This window comes from Amphiprion ocellaris, chromosome 3 (assembly GCF_022539595.1).
Source record: "Amphiprion ocellaris isolate individual 3 ecotype Okinawa chromosome 3, ASM2253959v1, whole genome shotgun sequence".
Taxonomy (NCBI): Eukaryota; Metazoa; Chordata; class Actinopteri; family Pomacentridae; genus Amphiprion; species Amphiprion ocellaris.
This window is the reverse complement of record NC_072768.1, coordinates 31,781,914-31,805,029: the sequence shown is the minus strand read 5'-3', so window position 1 is coordinate 31,805,029 and position 23,116 is coordinate 31,781,914. Positions and strand designations below refer to the sequence as shown.

The 23,116-nt window shown below is 40.6% G+C and overlaps 2 protein-coding genes across 3 annotated transcripts; both read right to left on the bottom strand.

Annotated features, from left to right (window-relative positions):
• Positions 1–333: 333 nt before the first annotated feature.
• Positions 334–1,047, bottom strand: LOC129347875 (trichohyalin-like). The gene has a single exon (XM_055006431.1). It carries the CDS (start codon positions 1,045–1,047, stop codon positions 334–336), a length of 714 nt encoding a protein of 237 aa, XP_054862406.1.
• A 10,488-nt stretch (positions 1,048–11,535) lies between these two features.
• LOC111568212 (peroxisomal succinyl-coenzyme A thioesterase-like) lies at positions 11,536–20,989 on the bottom strand. Of its 2 annotated transcripts, XM_023269738.3 has the most exons (11): positions 20,903–20,989; positions 19,650–19,851; positions 19,471–19,570; positions 19,200–19,390; positions 18,879–19,048; positions 18,079–18,198; positions 16,217–16,299; positions 15,973–16,066; positions 15,094–15,174; positions 12,447–12,588; positions 11,536–12,328 (listed from the first exon to the last, which is right to left on the bottom strand). In XM_023269738.3, the coding sequence occupies exons 2-11, from the start codon at positions 19,843–19,845 to the stop codon at positions 12,198–12,200; spliced, it is 1,308 nt and encodes a 435-aa protein (XP_023125506.2). In that variant the 5' UTR covers positions 19,846–19,851; positions 20,903–20,989; the 3' UTR covers positions 11,536–12,197. The 2 variants fall into 2 exon arrangements, with proteins under 2 accessions (XP_023125506.2, XP_023125507.2); XM_023269739.3 differs by lacking the exons at positions 15,973–16,066; positions 16,217–16,299.
• Positions 20,990–23,116: the final 2,127 nt, after the last annotated feature.

The following is a 23,116-nucleotide window of genomic DNA, read 5'->3' as shown; positions in this document are numbered from 1 at the left end:
AATAAAATGTGAAAAACTCACCTCAGATTGATCATTTGGTCACTTACAAGCTGAATCACTTAAAAAAATAATTTCAATTCAGTTCATTTTGAGAAATTTTCAAGACCGGAAAACCCTGAAATGCAACATTCTTCAAGGATGTAACGTCATTCACGCATGCAGACATTATATGTTTTTTTTGGTTTTTTATTTAATTTTTTTATTCTCACCCCTTTAAGGAGTGCTCACTGAGAGTGGTGAAGGGGAGAGAGAGGGAGGGAGGATGGAGGAAAGAAGGGTGAGGAGAAGGAGAAGGCAGATGAAGCTAGACAACATCCAGTGGCTCCTTCATCTTCAACTCATGTTTTTTCTTTTGGAAAAAATGGCACCAAAGGGTTTTTTTCCTTCTTCTTTGGTGTTTTCTTCCTCTTTCTCAAGACACTGTTTAATTGCTTCCTCCAAGTCACGCTTTTCAGATTCCATCTCCTCTCTGAGCTTCTCTAGATGGTTCAGCTGATTCTTCCACTCTTCCTCTCTCTGTTGATGTTGGGTCTCCTGAAGCAGCATCTGATCTTGGATGGTGGAGACCATCACAGACAGAGAGTTGTTGACGTGGTTCAGCCTCTGAATTTCTTGGACTTTCTTTTGGTCTTGCAGCTGCTGCTCCTCTCTCAGTTTTGCTAATGCCTGATCCATGTTCTCCTTCATCACTGTATTTTTTACTTCCATCTCCTCTTTTTGCTTCTGGAGGATGCTGAGCTGATTGTCTTTCTGCAGTTCCTGGTGCTGCTTCTCCTCTCTCAGTAGGGTTAGTCTGTGTTCAATCACAGTTTCGCTCAGAGCCAGCTTCTTGTTGGTGTCCTGCAGCTCTTTATTTGCTGTCTGCAGCTTTACGTTCTGCTTCTCCAGTTTTTTGTTTTGCTCTCTGAGTCTCGTCTCTGTGAGCATTTTGTTAGTGTGCATGCTCTTTATGTGCAGCTCCAGACTGAGCTTCTCTTTCTTCAGCACTTCATTTTCCTCCTGAAGCTTTTCATTCTGCTGTCTCAGCGTTTCAGTCACAGCTTCCATGTCTTCTGTCTGGACTTTTCCATTCTCCTTCAGCAGCTCAGACAGTCTGAGGATCTCCTCGTCTTTCTGCTTTATCTCATGGACTCGCTGCTGGAAGAGTCGTCCTCCTTCAGCAGCTGGTTGTTGTTCTGGACTTTATCTGTCTCCAGCTCTTGACATCTCTTCTGACTTTTTTCCAGAAGGAACTCTAGCTGGCTGATCCGGTAGCTGTCGGCCTCAGCCTGCTGAACGAATCGCCGCTTTTCACTGAGCAGCTCTTTAATCCGACGGATGGAGGCGTCCAGGGATTGCTGCATCCCGGTGAAGTCAGAAGGTCCATTCTGATGTTGAGGAGGGCCATTAAAACCTCCTTGGCGTCTGCTTGAGTTATGTCTGTAAGACATGGTGCTTGCTCGTAGTTTGTTTGTCGACTGCTGATCGCTATCCGGTGATACTAGTTTCTCTGCTGGCTCTCGAGTGATTTCTACCTTTCCGTTGTGCCCTATTTAAACACTTTCTGACATCAACTGTGGTGTCACACTAACATTCTAGACTCCTCTTTGTTCTGTATGGAACTTTAACATGTGTTTTCTTTGGGATTTTCTTTGCTACTGTTGCTAGGCAATTGAATCACAAATAAAGATCCAATGTTACTGCACACATCCAATCAGTTTGTCTGTGTAGATTCTCAGTCATCCAGGTCACGGTTATTGTAGGAGCTTCAGTAGAAATGAACTAGACTTCTCTTGTAGGTTCTTGAAGACATTTCACCTTCATCCAGGAATAACAAAATTTAGTCACTCCAGCTCACATGACTAATGGCCCATTAACAACCAGGACTCACATGCCACATGCCTTCACATTGTTGTGAAGCCGGGTGGTCCACCAACAAAGACAACAATCAGTTCTATAGCTCCCCATTAGTCAGTTAGAACTGAAGAAGCCTCTTGGATGAAGGTGAAACATCTTCAAGAACCTACAAGAGAAGTCCTCTTCATTTCTACTGAAGCTCCTACAATCAAATCACTTGTGTTTTTGTTAGAATTTTCTTTGCACATTTCAACAACCGTTCATTCGATTTCCCTGAAACTCGGTTGGTGTGTCACTGGTGACCCAAGGAAGCACATTATCGAGGTTGAAGCAGAACGGCTGAACAGAGGCCGTTCTAGGGTTCTTTTTGTGGTCCTCTGCCTGACCTGTGGCGATTGTGGGTGGAGCTGTTGCTAGGCAACGGAATAAAAATAAACATCAAATTTTACTGCTGTCATGAAATCAAAGTTGGAAACAGGCCTCTTCCACAAAAGCTGCAGCTTCTTTCTGTATTTCCTTTCAATCAGACTGAAAACATTTAAAATTCATCATATAAAACTATGTGGACAGCTCACACATTTGTGCTTTTTATATACAAATACACACTGATCAGGCACAACATTCTGACCACTGACAGGTGAAGTGAACAACACTGATTATCTCTAACCCATGTTCACGTTACGAGATGTGGCGGGGCAAGTCACGGCATGGCACGGCACGGCACGGGTCGTGTGCGTCTGTGTGTTTAATGTTTAAACTAAAAAAAAAGAAGTTGAGACACGGAGGGCACCTGCTTGATACTGAGGGCAAAGGGCAGGTGCTCTAGCAGCACCTGGTGTCTATCTGTGCACGCCGCTGTGAACATTTCCCATTGCCTGAATGCCATCAGTATTGCTCAAATTCCATGAAAATTCAAATAATACATAAATTGTGATGACTACATATAATTGGGCCAGAGCTTTGTGTTAGTTCATGAAGGTTGCATGCTTGCACAGATTAAAAGGATATGCATCAAGCTTGAAGTCATTCAGTCTCATATCTCACGTGGTATATTCCCTTTGTATCAAGTCACTATAACAGTGCTTTGCTAGATGTTCATCTGTGCACATTCAGCATACTGCTAATCCCCTGCATCCAAATGTGAAGGACATGCATGCTTGCAGGAATTCAAAGGAAATGCGTCACGCCTGACGCCACGCATAGTCTCATATCTCGCATAGTATACACACGTGGACAAAATTGTTGGTACCCCTCGGTTAATGAAAGAAAAACCCACAATGGTCACAGAAATCATTTGAATCTGACAAAAGTAATAATAAATAAAAACTCTATGAAAATTAACCAATGAAAATCAGACATTGCTTTTGAACCGTGGTTCAACAGAATTATTTTAAAAAATAAAATCATGAAACAGGCCTGGACAAAAATGATGGTACCCCTAGAAAAGACTGAAAATAATGTGACCATAGGGACATGTTCAATCAAGGTGTGTCCTCTAATTAGCATCACAGGTGTCTACAAACTTGTAATCAGTCAGTCGGCCTATTTATAGGTTACAAGTAGTCACTGTGCTGTTTGGTGACATGGTGTGTACCACACTAAACATGGACCAAAGGAAATCAAGGAGAGAGTTGTCTCAGGAGATTAGAAAGAAAATTATAGACAAGCATGTTAAAGGTAAAGGCTATAAGATCATCTCCAAGCAGCTTGATGTTCCTGTGACTACAGTTGCACATATTATTCAGAAATTTAAGATCCATGGGACTGTAGCCAACCTCCCTGGACGTGGCTGCAGGAGGAAAATTGATGACAAATGGAAGAGACAGATAATATGAATGGTAACAAAAGAGCCCAGAACAACCTCTAAAGACATTAAAGGTGAACTCCAAGGTCAAGGTACATCAGTGTCAGATCACACCATCCGTCAGTGTTTGAGCCAAAGTGGACTTCATGGGAGATGACCAAGGAGGACACCATTGTTGAAAACAAATCATAAAAAAGCCAGACTGGAATTTGCCAAACTGCATGTTGACAAGCCACAAAGCTTCTGGGAGAATGTCCTATGGACAGATGAGACAAAACTGGAACTTTTTGGCACATCAGCTCTATGTTCACAGACTCAAAAATGAAGCATATCAAGAAAAGAACACTGTCCCTACTGTGGAACATGGAGGAGGCTCTGTTATGTTCTGGGGCTGCTTTGCTGCATCTGAAACAGGGTGTCTTGAATCTGTGCAGGGTACAATGAAATCTCATGACTATCAAGGTATTCTAGAGAGAAATGTGCTGCCCAGTGTCAGAAAGCTTGGTCTCAGTTGCAGGTCATGGGTCTTGCAACAGAATAATGACCCAAAACACACAACTAAAAACACCCAAGAATGGCTAAGAGGAAAACATTGGACTATTGTGAAGTGGCCTCTATGAGCCCTGGTCTAAATCCTATTTAACATCTGTGGAAGGAGCTGAAACATGGCATCTGGAGAAGGAACCCTTCAAACCTGAGACAACTGGAGCAGTCTGCTCATGAGGAGTGGACCAGAATACCTGCTGAGAGGTGCAGAAGTCTCATTGACAGTTATAGAAATCATTTGATTGCAGTGATTGCCTCAAAAGGTTGTGCAACAAAATATTAAGGGTACCATCATTTTTGTCCAGGCTTGTTTCAAGAGTTTATTTTTTTTTAAATAATTCTGTTAAACCATGGTTCAAAAGCTATGTCTGATTTTCACTGGTTAATTTTCATAGAATTTGTATTTATTATTTTTGTCAGATTCAAATTATTTCTGTGACCATTGTGGGTTTTTCGTTCATTAACCGAGAGGTACCAACAATTTGGTCCACGTGCATATTTCCTCTGTATCAAGGCTCCATAAAAGCATCTTGCTTCATGTTCTCTGCATGCTTTCGGAGTGCCATGGATCCTCGCATGCAGTGAGAAGGTCATGTCAGCTTACATGAATTGAGAGGAATTGTGACATGCTTGTCGTGTCAAATAACCAGTACCTGGTTTAAGGACCATAAACAGCTTAATTGGAAAGAAGTAGTTTGTCTTCTACCTCAAAACACAAACATGCTCAACAGCCAGATCAAGCCAGAAGCTTTCCAAAGTACGAGTGCACCACACATTTTCACCCAGTCAGCACACCACATTCTCTCTTCAATACATAATAACGTCACAAATTTGTGGGCAGTTGGAGACAGCATGCAAGCTGCATGCCCAGTGGAAAAATACGGTGGGGATGAGATGGAGGAGGGACAGGTAGAATGTAGAAAATGTTTCTTTTTCAGGGCGCTGGATTGGATCCTTGGATTGGATGGACCGTGTGCTAAGAGACATGGACATGTCTGTGCACCAACAAAGAGAGCTGAGTTTAAACCATGGCTTCCCTCCAACTGTTTTACCTTTTAATATAAAACTTTTGTGTAACAGCAAGGAATCATCCATTTCTGAAAGGCTGGTTACAGATTAACAGCTTGCTGACTGTGATTTTCCAAAGAGGAATGTCCTTGTACAAGTTTGAGATTCTGTCAACAGAATAAACATCTTGATTGGAGAGAAGTAATTTGTCTTCTATCTCAAATAAATGAACATGCTGACAACACTGAGTAATTAAAGATTGTTTTATTAATTTGAATTAAATCCAAAATAGTAAGTGCTTCTGAAAATCAGTAGGGTCAGTGGTGTGTGTGTGATGCATGAATCATGTCTGTGCAAGTGTTGTAAATGCAAACCAAGACCTGAAGGGGAAAACTACACCATAACCAAACCGGAGTGTGTGTTACATGTGGAGGGAAGCAGAGAGAATGATTACAAATCCATCCATCCATTATCTATACACCGCTTAATCTTCATTAGGGTCGCCGGGAACTGGAGTCTATCCCAGCTGACTTGGGGTGAAGGCAGGGGACACCCTGGACAGTCTATCACAGGGTTATACAGGCAGACGAGCAATCACACTCATATTCACACTTATGGACAATTTAGAGTCACCAGTTAGCCTCAGCATGTTTTTGGACTGTGGGAGGAAGCCAGAGAACCCGGAGAAAACCCACACATGCACAGGGAGAACATATAAACTCCATGCAGAAAGATCCCAGGAAGGCGGGGACAAGAACTGGGGATCTTCTAGCTGCAAGGCGACAGTGCTAACCACCAAGCCACTGTGCAGCTAAATATAAATTCAGTCAGCTCTTAGTAACCTGGGAACACACTGGGGCCCACAGGTGCTCCTGACTACACTAATCAGCCACTAGCAAAACCAAAAGAAAACTAGAGCCACCCTCACCGGACCTCAGGGATCATCACAGCATGTACTATAACCAGCCAGTCACAATCACAGGTACAGCCTTAAGCCTTCCATCCTGTTGACTACAGCCACAGCAGATGTTAAATAGCAAGTTTGTCTACACTTTCAGCAGACAGCTTGACATCATAGTCCTTTTGGAGCATTATTCATCATACAGACATACTGCTGTCTAAATGTGTTTGATTACATGATACAAGGTCACCAGACTTGTAGTCCATTTAATCTAGTTTGTTCCTCCCTTCCTCCCCCATGTCCTCACAGGAAGTCACAACTTTGCTTTCCATCAATAACTGAGCACACTGCAAACATAAGAGAGAAATAACAATTTTCAAGGGTTTGAAGATCAACTTAAAAACAGCCAGTGTCCTTCACACCATGGTGGTTCACTCCGTGGTTTTATTGAAGTATAAAAATACTGACTGAGTGCTGAGCTTCTTAAACATCTCAAGTTAAGCCTCACTAAGTGAAGCTTCACTCTCCTCCCACAGCAGCAGCAGCATCTGTCGTTACTCTGCCTGGACACAAGATGGCAGCATAGATCCACTGAAACTCCTCACTCAGCCTGTGGATGCTGTCAGGTGTGATGTGTTGTACTCAAGAGGTCTGTATGAAGAAGCAGGATGTGAGGTTACTGAGGTAACTTCAGGTTTAACTCTGGGTTTCAGGGCTACGACGGTGGTTCAGTTGTTATTGGGGTACATCTCCATGGTGACTTATGCTGAATGTGTCCAGGAGCAGGTTGTGTTCCAGATAAGTGTATAAAAGCTCCTCCTACTGACCAGTCAGTTCTCTAGGAAAATGTCATCAGCGTTAAAAGATTCACCAGAGCTGTGGGCTGATAGTAAGAGGAGAAAATAAGAGTTTTTAGAGCTGTGAGTCATTTCAAAGCCATTTCATTGTTCTATCTGCCTTGTAGAGCGATACAATCCTAAAACAGAACCTCGTCAGAAAACACTAAAGCCTTCAACAAGATATTTTGCAGCTTTTCTGCCAAGTCCTGACTTTTGTGGTCTTGTCAATCCATCTTTCTATTTGACGTGAGTTTTGTGCAACAAAATCTCTTCATACAATTGAGGGTCCATCGTTAGTTAATTGTTAACTAGCAAAAGTAGCAACTGAAACGCTCTTGCCACAACACTCATCTAATTCACTCCGTCCAGATTCATGCCACCCACTATATATAATACTACGTTTCATGAAAAAAAAAGATAAGTCTGACCAGATTAGTAACGTTATATTTATGTATATTTTAAGTTGTCTGCTATATAATCCGTCTGCGTCCCGATACAGGTACAACATAGACCCCTACATTCACTTCAAACAGTCTGTTTTAGAAGTAGGTGTCTTTTAACCAAACCATGTGAATTACATACATGTAGAAGTCATTGTAGCATTGGATTTGTGTATGATTGTGTTCATTTGCATTTGCACTTTTGCATGTTTATTATTTTGGTGTATTTATGTTTTGCCTTGGATCTTATTTCGTTGATTATTTGGTCATATATTTTGTTGTTTTGTGTTTGCTTATTGCCCTGCTCGGTGTCCCAGATGTTGGTTCCGCATCATTATTGTTTTTGGTTCAGCCGATTTAATTGAGGTACCGCGGGAGAGTCGGTGAGAGCGCGGTGTGTCTGTTGTGCTGAGAGGTGAATAAAACCTGCAGAAAAATGTCCTGCCATGCCAGTGATGTTTAGCATGGAAGACAGCAAAAGATATGAGCATAAAAACACAAGATAATTATAACCCACCTCACCCACAGCCCTGGAGACGGGTGAGTCGACTAGTATTTAAGGGTTACATCATCTTGGCCCAAAAACAGGGGATGCAAGTTTTGGCAGCTTCAAAATGTGTCCTGTCGATAATGCATCCCCCTCTTAATTGCTATTGTGGGCATTTTTTAGATTAAATGTTGCAGACCACATTAGAGGTAGTTGTCTTTTAACTAAACCATGTGAATTACACACATGTAGAAGTCATCTTGGCCCAAAAAATAGGGAATGCAAATCTCGGTAGATCCAAAATCTGCTCTGTCGAATAATGCATCCCCCTCTTTACTCTAACTGAATGAGCTTGGGGCATCTTTTTGAACATTTTGGCATTACATTATGAATTTCTAACCTGCTCCTCTCACTTTTTTCTGGATATGAGTGAATCAAATGTTTCAACAGATTATAACAAATTTTAATGTGAAGAATCCAAGCTTTCATATAGAAAGCTTTGCGTGTTTTGTAGTTATTGATAAACCCGACAAAAACTATCGCTTCATTATCAAGAAGTACTGCTCTTCAAAAGAGGCCGTAGTCGAAAATGGCAAAGTAGCCACTCCAGCTGCTACTGCCTGGACAGAGCTGAGTCAGCAGCTAGAAAGCAAGATGTTTGCAAAGGCCCTGTACACTTTTGTGAAGTTGAACAGACACAACATCTGGTCAGCTTTGGAATTCAGTGATCAGGAAAGTGATCGTGAAAGTACTGTTGACATGGAGTTAGACTCAGGTTGCATTTCTCCTGGACAAAAAGACTGTCAGGCTTTTCAGCTTAAAGCGCCTTTTGAGGAATGGGTTAAATCCATTCCTAAAAAAGGTGAATACAAGGACAAGTTTTCTCCTTCTCAGAAAAGGGAATACACAGTTTTGAAGCCTGGCTCTTGGACTCATGTCATAAATTATCTGATTTGGAAGAAGATTTAAAAAAACTCAGGCACATTTGTGTTCCAAAGAGCCGAGGTCTATCCAACTGTCACCAATAATTACATAGAGATTAGAGGCTACTGTAAGGAGTGTCATGACCATTTTGAAATGACACGTGACAGAGAGCCAGCAATTAATAGCCAAGTGATGCTCCAATGTTACATCAAAAATACAGATATTTTGGACGTTCCAAGCAGTTCATGTCTGGAAACCTGTGTGAGTAGATTGCAAAAGAGCGGTGAGGGCAGGATGGATCCAGTAGTATGGAGGTCAGTAAAGGCAGCAGATCTAAAGGATGTTGGAGATCCTGAGGCACCTACCTAATTTGGCCACCCTGGGGAAAGCCAAACAAGAGGGAGAAGAACTGGAATTAGGGGACAAAGATCCTATTGTATCTTTGCAATTACTAAAATATAGTGCACCTCACAGTGGTAGCATTAGAGATATTGGACTGGATAAGTTTTTCTGTCACTACTGGAGTCACATTCAGCTGCATGTATACAAGACATTGTCCAGGACATCTCACCCAACATTGTGCTTTGATGCAACTGGCTCTATAGTGAGAAAACTCGTGAGACCAAATGGCACATCTGGCCATATCTTTTTGTATCAAGGTGTTCTGACAGCACACAACTGCTCCGGTGTCCCACTGGGTCAGAGAGGCATGACATCAATGCCATTGCAAATTGGTTGACAGAACGGATTCGAGCAGGTGCAGCTGTTCCAAAGGAAGCTGTGAGTGATTTTTCTCTGGGCATTCTTGGAGCTCTGGTCAAGGCTTTCACTCCTCATCCTGATCTGAAGACCTGCATTAACGAATGCTTTCATGTCTTACATGGGAACCAGTCTGTTCAATATGGCTCTTTAAAATATTCCATAGTTTGAGTTGTATGTTCATATTTCCACAAAGTCAATTTTCCAAATCAAAAGTCTTTTTTTCACTCTTTTCTTTTTCAGCCTAATGTATATTTGATTTTCAAACACAGACACCTTCTTCTATATCCTTGTAAAAGTCAAGATCAGATGTGGATGCTGTTTATTTGTGTGGGGATTTCAACAGTCGTATTGGTAATCTGTATGACAGTATAAGTGATGAATGTTAATTGAATTTTTGAGAGATGTTAAATGCTATGTGCTCAATGGTAGAATATTTTTGGGCAAGGACAACTTCATCTCAGTTTCTATTAAAGGGAAAGCTGTAGTAGACTGTATTATTGCTCTACGTGAAGGTTTAAGCAATTGTGTCCAGTTCTGGGTTTTTACCCAAAAGAGCTAATGGAGAGAATAGGAGATGAAGGCTTCTCTCTGTTGGGTGATAGATGTAAATTACCTGACCATTCTCTAATGTTGTTACAGATTCAAGTCAGACCTCACATTTTTAAACAAAAGCTGCATTTACCGTATACTAGGAAAACTATAGTACAACGGCCATTTCCTGATTTATTTTTGTCCTCTAGCCACTGCAACACTGTATTACAAGATATTACAGAACAACTGGGAAACATGAAGAACAATCAAAAGGATTTGAATGCTAGATTCTGTGGCTATGTATATAGAGTGTTAAATATGAGTGTTAAGAAATCTAACAGCCATAAAAACTTCCAAAATTCAATGACTCATGAATCATGACTTGCAGGCTTTATGGGATATCCGAAGAATAGCAGAAAAACTTTTTCTGAGATGTAAGAACAAAATTTTGAGGGAAAGATTAAATGTGGAATTTAAGGAAAAGCAAATCAAATGTGACAGGAGGTTACGCACAGTGAAACGTAGTTTTAATAGAGGTCTTTCTCTGCATATTGATTATTTGCAAACTCATAAAGAATCATTGGAATGTCAAATGAAAGTTGATAACTGTAATATATTTTTGAATGCAAATTTTTCTTTAGAAGAGGTACAAAATGTAATAGATGCAAATTGAAAAAAGCTACTTGAATTGATGAAATTTCCTATGAAATTCTAAAGTCGCCAAGGTTAAACGTGTTATATGAACTATTTCGAAAAAGTCTGCTAAATTCTCCCTCTACTGTTAGTCTGGGTGAGACATGACATCCATCCCAAGTACTGATCAACATCCAGCCCTCCTGCGAGCCAGTGAGCAATGGACTTTCACAATAATAATTATTAAAAATTGCGTTAACGTACAATAAAAGAATTGTCTGCGTTAATTAATGCCTTAACGCGTTTTATAACGTGTTTAAACATGGATGAGGGCGGCCATGGCTCAGGTGGTAGAGCAGGTTGTCAAATAACAAGGTTGGCAGTTTCATCTCCAGCCCCTTCATGTGCCAAAGTATCCCTGGGCAAGACCCTGAACATTAAGTTTCTACCCAAAGTTAGGTGAGCACCTTGCACAGCAGCTCTGCCACCATTTGTGTGAGTGTGTGTTTGAATGAGAAACACTTTGTAAAGCGCTTTGTCTAAATGAGCTCAATGTAAAAGGTGCCATATAAGTGTGGACCATTTACCATTTAACATGCAGAACCATCAATCTGGTCCTTTACAGGTCAGAATCCTACATCGCTTTGGATAAAAGCATCTGCTAAATGAAATTCTAGAAACTGTAGAATCTGTAACTTTTACAGGTCAAAAATTTGAAACCATAACTGGGACTCTGATGAGACTTGCAGTGCTAATATATAATCACTGACTGATAAAAACAGAGTGGTTTTAGCATATTCACACACACACTTGATCATTACTCTTGTATTTTAGCAATGAATTGACTGTACTGTATGACCGAATGCAGAACAAAAAATGGTTGATTTTCTGAACACATCATGACTGATTGGATTGGTTTACAGAAAATGAATCTATAATTTGATGATCATTCAAATCATTTCAGTGAAAAGCTCCATCTGTTCTCTGGTGTCACTTCCTGCAATGCCAGGACTTGCTGCCATTCTCTGCATCACTGCAAATGAAAATCTTTCAGGTTATCAAGACGTCACTTTGGACTCCATTGACAATTTCTGACAAACAGTTGAATCAAAAAATTGCATTACATTCATATGGCAGACACTTTTGTCCAAGCAAAGTACATAAAGCTTAAATGGAACAAGAGCTACATGTGTGTTTTTGATGTTCATCACGAGAAATCATAATGTAAAATGAGGCTGCAGCCTGCAGAGGGAGATCAGCAGGAACTCTGCAGGTTTCATCGTTTTTCTCTGCGTTAATATTGAAATGATTTCCTCACAGAGTCTCACACTCAACTCTCTTCAATAATTTAACTATTATATGGCAGATAGGCCTCCAGAAACATGTCAGCTGTTGCCATGAAGAAGCAGCCAGTGGAATCATCTTTAGGGAAGAACAACTGGAATTTATATTTCACTTTGCATTTCTACAATCATGCACAGTCATCTTAGTTACTAGTGGTTGCACCAGTGTCTGTGCCATCATACAGATTCTCCCTCAGAAAGACCAGTATTTTCTTCCAGGCATCTTCCTGAGCATGGGAATGTTCCACCGTCTGTCCACCCCACAGAGCCATCACTGTAAACACAACAAACAGCCATCAGAAGTCAAGTTCCGGATTCTGGTGCATTAATCTGCAAGCAACCACAGAATTTCTGCGAGTTGGTACAGCAGTTTAGTCTGAAAATGAACTTACCCTTCTGGCGTGTGTCCACTGTTCTGAAGATCCCAGCCCTGACATGGGGTGTGTATGGTGGTTCAATCTGGTGGCCTGTTTTGGGGTACGACAGGATGGTCAGCAGGTGGCTGTTCCCTGCTCGCTCCATCATCTCCTTCATCTGGAAAACAGATAGTTGAAATTGATGAAGTGTAAACTAAGTTACAAATCAAGGCCAGAGTCCATGACTTGACCGTGTTCAGATCTTCCAAAAAAAAAAAAAAAAAAAATCACCAAGAGAAGTCTGCATTCATAGAGCAGCAGGATTTATTTGTCGACAAAAATCCAGGAGTAATTCTTAGCAGTGATAACACCCCAAGAAGAACTGAAGATACTGAGCTGTGCACCGTTATTTATGCTGTGAGCGTTGGTCATTTTTTCATGCCTATAAAGCGTATAATATGGGCTGCACAGTGGTGTAGTGGTTAGCACTTTCGCCTTGCAGGGAGAAGATCTCTGGTTCGAGTCCCGGCTTTCCCGGGATCTTTCTGCATGGAGTTTGCATGTTCACCCTGTGCATGCGTGGGTTCTCTCCGGGTATTCCGGCTTCCTCCCACAGTCCAAAAATATGCTGAGGTTAATTGATCATTCTAAATTGCCCGTAGGTGTGAATGTGAGAGTGATTGTTTGTCTCTATGTGTAGCGCTGCGACAGACTGGCGACCTGTCTAGGGTGTCCCCTGCCTTCGCCTGAGTCAGCTGGGATAGGCTCCAACTCCAACTCCAACTCCAACTCCAGCCCCCCCCGTGACCCTAATGAGGATTAAGCAGTGTATAGATAATGGATGGATATAAAGCGTATGATAGGAGTGACCGTTTTGACACTATAGTTTTCTAAATCTGTTGGTCAGATCATGACGTCAGGTTGTCATATTTCACCCTAGATCTCACTTCACAGAAGAAGTTACTAGGTCATCTTTTACAGAGAACATGCTCAGACATGTTCAGATTTTTGCTCTACATGTTTCCCTTATTGACTTGTGATAGATTTCATACATATTATTCCAGTATATGTTAAAAGTTACAATACCTAAAGTTTACACCATTATGTTTTGAGTACATATGTTTTACTTCTGGTCTTCAGTCTAATAGCATTTGCCATAATGATATCATCTCTTATTTTTAGTACATCATACCCAAAAAAATATTACACTACAAAATCCTCATCTCATGTTGATCACACAATTTCATGATGTGTTTATTTTATGTGCACCTCTGAAATTACATATTCTAGAAATAAATCCAGCCTTGTCCTTCACCTGGAAAATATTCTCTTAATGTTGTGAAGTTGGTAATTGCATGCCAGAAAACTTGGAGAACTATGGGAATTGATGATGTGACTCATGACCTCTTGAATTCAATGAAACCCAAATATCATTCCCATTGGTTCCTGCAACTTATAGCCCCCCCATATAAACATAAAGTTTTGCTAAAGGATTTTAATACTATATTTTGTCTGAGATCTTATATAGTCACGTTTTCTTCTTGGAAGACAATGTTTGGTTACATTGCAACCTTGGTTGTCTAAGTGATGCGACTATTTTTCCATGCCGTTGCATACTGTATTTCATATGTACAGGGAATGTGATCCCCCTGCTAGTCAGGTATGTGGATACTTCTTTGTGACACACCAGCATGGAATCACTCGTTGCTTGATCATAACCTATCTCAGAGCTGCCAAAAAGCTGGAGAGATAGTCTTATCACTCAGAGAACCAAGGTTACAATGGAATACGATAATTGCTCGATCATATCGAGACTATCACTGCACTCTGTTTAATCAGTTTTACAACAGGTACGACACAGCGGTCAGTGCTCCCATCACATCCTCAGGACTGCCACACCCACCCCCCTCCCCTTGCCTCTGCCAATCAGCCTCACGCTCTCCCCCATCACCTCCTCCATGCTGCCTTACACTCCAGCCAGTCAACATAACATTGTCGTGGTGCTATAAATACTTTATAGGTTTGTACCTAAACAAAAAAAAAAACAAAACTGGACTGGTCCATGAACACAGATGCACTATTACAGAGGGGGGCAGATCCAGCTGTTCTCAGACATACAATTTGTCAATGTATTTATTCAGTGAAATGCTACATATGCTCTACCATTCAGTGGTATCAAATGTTCTCTTCTATGGCATGGTCTGCTGTGGTGGCAGCATGACTGAGAAGAACACTAGGCAGCTGGACAAGCTGTTAAGAGACGCACATGCAACACATTACAATCCATCCTGAAAAATGCCAGCATGATTTGCACCTTAAGGCATAGGTGCCTTACAGGTAAACCATGGAGCACATCCAGGAAAGCCAGAGTGTCTTAAAGACTAAAAATACACATTGTTTAGATTAGCGTGCATATTTGTGTAAAATTCAGTGTTTTTTGGGTGGAAATAAAATACAGTAGTTACTACAACACAAGTATGCTTTATTCCTTATTATATCCCCTTGTGTTTGCTTGGTCTGTTTTTATCTACTATTGAGCATTTTGGATTTTAATATCTCATTGCATTTATTCTATTTCCTGTCAGCCTTCAGTCAAATTTGAGTCCACTTTTGTTGTCCTGATTCTTAACCTGACTTCAGACCTCTTGATATTCACATGAGGATGTCATGCCAATAAACTCACGTCCTTTGCAGACTCGGCAGCAGGCCAGTTCTGATCGTCCTCACCTACAACCAGCAACAGAGCACACTGGAGTTGTCCCACCTGCAGAAACAAAGAGTTTTTCACATTTCCTCAGCTTTTGTCACCTTCCTGCACCACCATCTATCACCTCAGGAATTATTTATTGATGGAGTTTTGACACATTGTGACTGCCGTAAAATTAAAAAATATAAATTCATAAATGACAGGACATCATCCAACCCACCTGTTAACTGTTCTTGGCCGTGAGTTAAGACACATTTTCAGATTTAAAGCATGAGAAGTGACAGCATAATGCCACAGCAAAGAGAACCATCAAAAGTTAATTAGACACTACATTTTCCCAAATGTAAACAAGAAAAGCACTCAGAGCGCAGTACTCTGCCAAGGCTGCTCAGTCCTTATATCATTTCCGATGGATAAGTCCCGGTAAGTCCGCAGCAGTCGATTGGTAGTAGGATCGCAATCATGTGATTGTCAGCAGACAGCTGACATAGCGTTCACTTGTTGTCATAGTAACAGTGATGCCGTGCCACTATCTCACAATGATACAGAAATTTGAACAAATCTGTGGATCTGGACTATAAGCCGTATCACTGTCAAAATCTAATCAGTTGGTCCTTGTGTCATTTCAGATCTTTCCTGAAAAATTCATCCAAATCGATAAGTCCATTTTGGAATAATGTAGCGAACAGACAGACAAACCAACAAACCAGACAAAACTGTTGTATCATCAAATAAAGGCAAGACTGCAATAAAAAAAAAGATTCTTCTGAGACTGAAAAGATGAAAACACAGTAACAAAACTGAAAATAGAATGGACTGTATAAGAATAAGACAGACGTTGTTGGTGGTACTCACATCTACTTTGAGTGAGGGGTCAGTGGGGATGGGCAGCAGCAAATCTCGAAAGATCGTTTCGTTCTGCTCACTGAAACGAGTTTTCTCAGTGTTCCTGATTGGCCAAAAAAACATGTTCTATGCTGATATTCCATGGTAACTCAAAATTCACATCTGTTTTTCTCCTTATCTTTCTTTCTGTTCAATTTCTATGAATTTGTTTTTTACTTTGACAGAAATCTTAACTTTAAGTAGGTCAACTTACTTATGCATGTAACCCAGTACTTGTTCTACAGATCCATCTACCGGCTGCACATGACTCCCACCAATACACACGGCACATCTGAGCTGGAAGACACACACACACTTTAAATATACACACTTTTACAGAAGTCCAGCTGAGAAGAACAAACTGATTTTGTCTGAACTGACAATAAAATTCCAAGTGGCAATAGGTCAAATTATCTTTGGGAACCACCAAGGATTATCGTCATTGTTAAAGGTCATCAACTTAAACCACCATGAGCAGCGATAACATTGAGCAGAAATATCAGTGAAATTAGATTAAGAAATTGTTAAATTTTCAGCCTGAAATTGAAATGAACATTTGAAGAGGCAAAGTAAACTGGTACGAGTTTAACTCCATTTAACTGCTGCTAATTTAGGATACTGACCAACTAGAAATTGCTTTGACACGGATGAGCGCCTGTTGTACTACAACAGTAAAAACAGAACTTGTAGGGTTTGTTCTGGAAATAAGAATATTTAATATGAGCTAGTTTATAGTATTTCTTGATTAGTATTTCTTGGTTAGTATTTGTAGTGTATTTTGTAGGATCCTAAGGTTAGTATAGTTTTGCTCTGCTTAGTGTAATTTGAAGGTTTCTATAGTTTGCTCTGCTTAGTGTTGACTTAGTTTGCATTTCCTAGGTAGTATAATCAAGTTGTTATTTCAGTGTGTAGTATTTAGCTTTCCTGCCTGGGTTTTACCCTCCGTGGGTTAATTGTTCTGTTTCTGTTTCCAGTCTTCTTTCTCCACCAGGGTTTAGTTCCCCATTCCGCCTGATGCGGTATTCTTTGTGACACTTTGTCACTTACGGTTGTAGTTCTCTTGCCAGCCTTGTAGTTCTGTATTATCGTTAACTGTGGCGTAAATAAAAATCATTACACTTTTACTCACTTGTGTGGTTTCTCATACCCTGCGCCTGAGCCTCTCCTGAGAATCGTAACACGAAGCAGTTATTTAAACCCAGAGGCCACTGGCACTTTTAAACTCAATTCATGCTTTTCATGTCCACATGTCTGCAAGAGCAGATGTGGTGAAAATATCATTAAACAATTCCACAAGGTTCCGCATGGACCACTCTGTGGACATCTGCGTTCTGCCCGAAGTTTGTGTTTCAAGCATCCCAACTGAACATGTGCCAGGACAACAAATGCATGCTATAAAGGAAAGATTGCAAGAGGAGATCCTCAATCATCCACACTTCTATAATCCACCATTAAAGGAGTTGTAATTGAAATAGTTGCTGCCTCTGGATTTGCTATAATTTGTACATGCATTCTACTGACAGTACCTAAACGAAGTATAAGGTCCTAGTTTCTCCAGAAACCCTGTGTTACGTACACCCACTGTGCTCAGCACACCTTGGAAATATTAATGAAGACACGATTCTAAAGCCCAATCTGTAACTAGCTGGTACATCTTAAACATTTTTTTTCAGCAAAGCCTTTAATGGACGTCCACAGGAGCCCTCTGTGTTCAATATGAGGGTCATGTGGAAACCAAGAACTGGCCTTTACTCCAGTTCACTCTGGGAACATGGTGAATGAAACTGTAGAATGTAAGACTCCAGTAACTGTCTGGTTCTGGAGACAAGGGTCATCATTTATCATACATTGTCCTACAAGTCAAGCCAGGTAAACTGTTTCCAGTTGTTTCCAGTCTTTACCCTAATGTGGGCTAACCAGATCTTCATATTTACTGCAATGTTGTGCGATCAATGTCTTGATCAACTCTCATAAAGTGAATATATGAATTTTATAAAATGTCTTAAGTTTTTCTTTATAAGTGCTTCCTTTCTTTTACAAAAATATGATTCAAAACTTTCAGCTTAGTTATCTTACCTTCATAACCTGGGAGTACACAGCCATTTTAAGGGTGAAACTGGCGCCGAAGGAAAGGCCCAACATGGCGATCCTGCTGCCACACACCTGAGGATGCTTCTGCAGGACTCTATAGGCTGTCTGCAGCAGGAAAACATGACAGAAGACAAAATGTGATGGCTGAAACACAAAAGCCAGTCTGTTTGTGTTTTTTTTTTTTTTCCATTTTACCTGATCATATGCTTTGTCACATACATATAGTTAAACAAACTAAAATGTTTTTGTTTTTTTTTTCTGGCTAAACATTTTTATCAACCTGCTTCCATTACAACTAATCTTTGAACCTTTACACTCAGTGTCAAGTGACTGAAGTTGTGAAATCTCACTTCTTTACCTTGAAGAACCCCTATCGTGTGCATTTTCAGGTTTTTGCTTTTACTGTTGACTTTTCTTTATCTTCAATAAGAGCATCTTATTATTATTATATCATCTTACATTTCACGTCCATTTGTTTGACAATCTACTACATTTCAACAGGGATTAAATTTTTATTGTTTTAATACTTTCATAGTTGTTTACTGCTTTTTAAACTTAAATTCCAGAAATTCTGTCATCACCAACCTGGCATGATTAGTGTTGGATTGAACAGTTCAGAACTTTGTTGGGCATTCAGAGCATTTCACTATGTAAACTTTCACCCTGCAGTTCTGACTTAATGTGGTCCCTGATTATTCTTTTAGCTACCAGTTAATGCATGAACGGTATGTTTTTAGACTCTTCTTTTATCTGCTGCTCCCAAGTGACCAAAATCGGTAATTTACCTCAAAGTACTGGTTGTCCACGTTTTTTCCAGTTTCCACTGTGACTTTAGATGTTAGGTAGTCGAGGGCCAGAGAGGCGATGCCATGGGAGGCCAGCAGTGCTGCACGATATTCCACCAACTGCCCCGCACCTCCCCACAGGTCCAGGAGGCCAGGGAAAGGTCCAGGTCCTAAAGACAAGTCAAAACGCTACAAACAGTCCTTTTACATAGCAATGATGATGCATGAGTTTTTTTTTTCTACTTTAGGCTACATGTCACTGGTAAATGTTGGTCAGAATCTCAGAGTTACACCCACAGAACACCTCCCTTCTGGTCCTACCTGCAGGCAGGAAGAGGGTCGCAGTGAGTCCTTCCTCTGTGATTGGGATTCTGTGGACACCAGGTGCCATGTACCAACGCTCCACCAACACACTGGCCAGCGGCACCTGATCCACAAAGCCCTCTGTCTGGTGACCCTGGTACACTGAAATTGTGACCTCCATGGGAGTCTGGACGTTCTTCTTCCTCAACCTGAAGGGTGATGAAATAATCAGCTCTGACAGTGATAATGGATTCTGTGCTGATTGGCATCATTTTTATAGTTGACCTACCTGAGCCCTGGTTTGCTGCCTGGAACTGGTCTGAGGCTCCACAGTAGACCCATCGCTTCAACCCCAGAGTATGTCCCACCCAGACTGGTATCCTGTGACACTGTGAAGTAGAAGTACAAACTTTTCTACGCCTTCAAATATTTCTAATTGAATTTCCCTTAATTTTCTAAACCACGTACCATTAACAGTCCCGCCGGCATCAGCTGTGTAGTGAGCAAACGCTTCCCAGCTGTTTCCATCTTCACAATGGTAGGAGGCATGGATGGTCAGCTGGAAACCAGGGAGGGCCTTCTGAACCAGGATGATGAACTTTTCATCCATCAGTCCTCTGGATGGATGGACTGACAAACTCACACAACACTGCTCTTTGTCCATCTTGAACTGAAACAAATAAAAGATGATCGTGAAGAAATACTAGGAGCGCTAATAGAGTGCTGCACTGGGTGAAAAACACTAGTGTCAACGGAACATTCAAACGTATAAATAAAGAAGTTACACATTTACAGTCAGCACTTCAGATTCCATTTGGACTGCCAACTAATATCAGGGACTTCCAATAATAGCCCACAGGACAGTCATATAAACTGATTGCAACACTGATTAATCACAGTCTATTACTGTGATTAATTCAGTTAATTTTGCTAATCTACTGACAGCACTGATTAAAAATCATGTAATGAAATTAATCATCATTTGTGTTTTGGTTGTTAACTTTCTCATTGTCAAAATGACTTCAAATTAACATAATTGTAATCTACCAAGTCAAGAAAAATTCCAAGTCACTATCCCTTGAAATACAGGTAATCCATAATTTAGAAATTCATTATTTTAATTAAGACATGACAGCATGAATGAATCTGGCAAGAGCAAACCATCCTCAAAAACTGAGTGACTGTGTGTTATGTTCCAACCTCTAGGGTTGACTGGATGCAACAAAATAACCAGATGTTATTTGGTTCAGGTAAAGGGAATTTAGTGCTCAGTAGTTAACTGAACATAAAGGTGATAAAGAACACAAGACTGGTGGATGTTCCCAAATAAAAGAACAGAATATAAGAGAACGAAGGCTAACAGAGTTTGTAAAATGATCTAAACACAAGCACAGTAACTAAACTCCTTAGCCAAAACACGCTAGCAACACCCACCACAAGTAAAGGAAATTAATACAGTGTACAAAACTAACTAAACAAAACTGGTGCCTCTGAAGACACATACTGAACACACAGTTCAAAGACTCTAAATACTGAACAGCTTCTTCACTAAGTTGGCAGACTGCTAACTGGGGCCTCAGTCTCCACTGAGTCTGGAGGCTCCACGCCGAATTAGCAGCCACCAACAGAAACTTGAAATTGTTCGTAGTCACCCTTCAGTGACTTAAGAACCGACGGATGACACACGATACACAACTTTCAGAGACACCAGGACTACTCACAAGTACCAGCCGCCATGACTGAGAGTCTTGGTTGCAGATATACTGGTGTGTGGTAATTGCGGGAGTCTTCTGGTAGGAGGAGTCTTGGTGGTGGACCAATCTGAAGTGTCAGGAGGCGGGGAGATCAAGGGCTGGAGTGCAGATCTTCTGCTTCAGACTCACCAGCTGAGATGAGTAGCAGCTGAGTTTGAAGAGAGGCTCCCAAACCAGTCACAGCTGGGCCACACATATAATCTCCCCATACAAAGGCCAAGAAGGAATCCATTCAAAGAACAAGATGACCCACAATTACTTGTGGCTGTGACACTGTGCAAGAAATAGACTGTTGGGGATATTGACCAAGACACTCATGGAATATCCCCTGACTTTTGTTTTTTTCTTCTATCATTTGCAGAGTTGCTTGGATTGCGTTTTGTCTTCATGGTGTAGTTAGAGCCAGGAGTCTGGTTTACTAGGGACTGGACCTTCCAGATACAAGAGTCTTTCTACTAAAATCACTTGACACATTAAATGACCTCAGATGATCCATTTCACTAATTCATGACTTCTACCACCAACTGACTGCACCAGTGTTAAAAGAAGCGAGTCACTTTAAAGAGCATTAATGAAAATAACAAAAATAAAATTGTCACTTATTAATCGATTAATTGTTTTGTTGAAATCTGTATCACTTTGACATGAAAGAGTTTAGGGATTTTTTTTTTTTTGGTAAATGAACAACAACAAACAATAAATTGAGCATGATTTTATATTGAAAAGAAATTACAAGAGAATACTTCCAGGTTGATGAATACTTTTTATAGAATGTGAATGGTGAATTTGTATGTAATGGTGAATGTGAATTTTGTGAATGGTTTTAATTATCACAATTTTCCTGGGTAGTTAAGATCAGCTTTCTGTGGTGTCATACAAGTTATTTATTACTTTACACAGACTTTATGACTTGTTTTTAGTCAAGAGCATTTTCTTGACTTGTGAGTGAACAGGTAAACTAGACCCGACTCAAGAATTATAGTTCCTCTCATTCTCTAAGCACACAAGTTCAAAGTCCATGCAAATATCTAATTGCTTATTCTAAACTCCTGATAATTCTTACAATAAGTTTTTGATTAAGTTATGTGTAAGAATCACTTACTGTATTAGCAGACTGATTAATAGACCTCCTAGCTGCTGAGTCCGTTCATTTCAACCTGTAAATGATCTTCTGTGGTGTGAATCAAACTATGTAGCAGCAGATAAACTGTGCAGAGTTTTATTAATGGAGTGAAGTTCAGCCTCTCTGTGTTGACCTTCAGTCTCCTCCCACAGAAACATCGCTGTGCTTGGACACAAGATAACGCCATTTAGTCCCCGCAGTCAGTCTGATCATGATATATCCTTTAACCATATACAGTTAAATTGCCAAGCTTTATTACTCCGCCAAGGATAGGCAGAGTCTGTCTGTTTGTCTGTTAGCAACATGACTAAAACACAGACGGTTGAAATTTTCAGGGATGGTCAGAAATTACACAAGCAGCAACTGATTAGATTTTGACAGTGACACAGCTTATAGTCTGGATTCATGGCTTTGTGAAAGATTTCTCTATCATTGCGAAATGGCGGCAAGGTGTCACTGTAACTATGACTACAAGTGAACACCTGCTGACAATCACATGATTGTGATCCTACTACAAATCAACTGTTGTGGATTTATTGGGGCTCATCTGTTGGAAACGATACAAGGAACAATTGATTAAATTGTGGGGATGTTTTCAAGTCTCATCAATTCCCGTCACCTGCTACATACGTAGGTGACGTGATTCGGTATCTGTACATAACGTGCACATGCATAACACACGGCTGTGCTCAGCGCTAGGTCATTTTGTTTGTGGGTACATTTACACTACCAGTCAGAAGTCTGGACGCACTTTCTCCAAACTTTTGACTGATAGTGTGTATTAAGTGGCCACATTCTATGGTGCCGTGATTTCGACAAATTTTTCAAGATTTCATCCGTAGGAAGTGACAACAGAGCAGCCTTGGTGGAGTACTGCGCTCTCTTAGTGCTTTTCTTGTTTACTAATTTGCAACACCTACTTCTCACAGATGTGAATAGGGTTGCTAGTTGTTCACTTAGACATCATATTGCACTAGCTGAACTACAGACCTCGATTTATTTTTCTATGCCTTCCACTATACTTCCAATTCATAAACCCTGTAGATAGCTGTTGTCAA

Bases quoted from the DNA above. Each gene is read 5' to 3' on its own strand.
- LOC129347875 (XM_055006431.1), bottom strand. From the start codon at position 1,047: ATGGAAGCTGTGACTGAAACGCTGAGACAGCAGAATGAAAAGCTTCAG.
- LOC111568212 (XM_023269738.3), bottom strand. From the start codon at position 19,845: ATGGACAAAGAGCAGTGTTGTGTGAGTTTGTCAGTCCATCCATCCAGA. The intron at 19,391-19,470 runs GTAGGTCAACTA...ATCACCCTTCAG, and splicing joins GGCAGCAAACCAGGGCTCAG to GTTGAGGAAGAAGAACGTCC. The intron at 16,300-18,078 runs GTAAGATAACTA...TGTGTCTTCCAG, and splicing joins TGTACTCCCAGGTTATGAAG to CTCAGATGTGCCGTGTGTAT.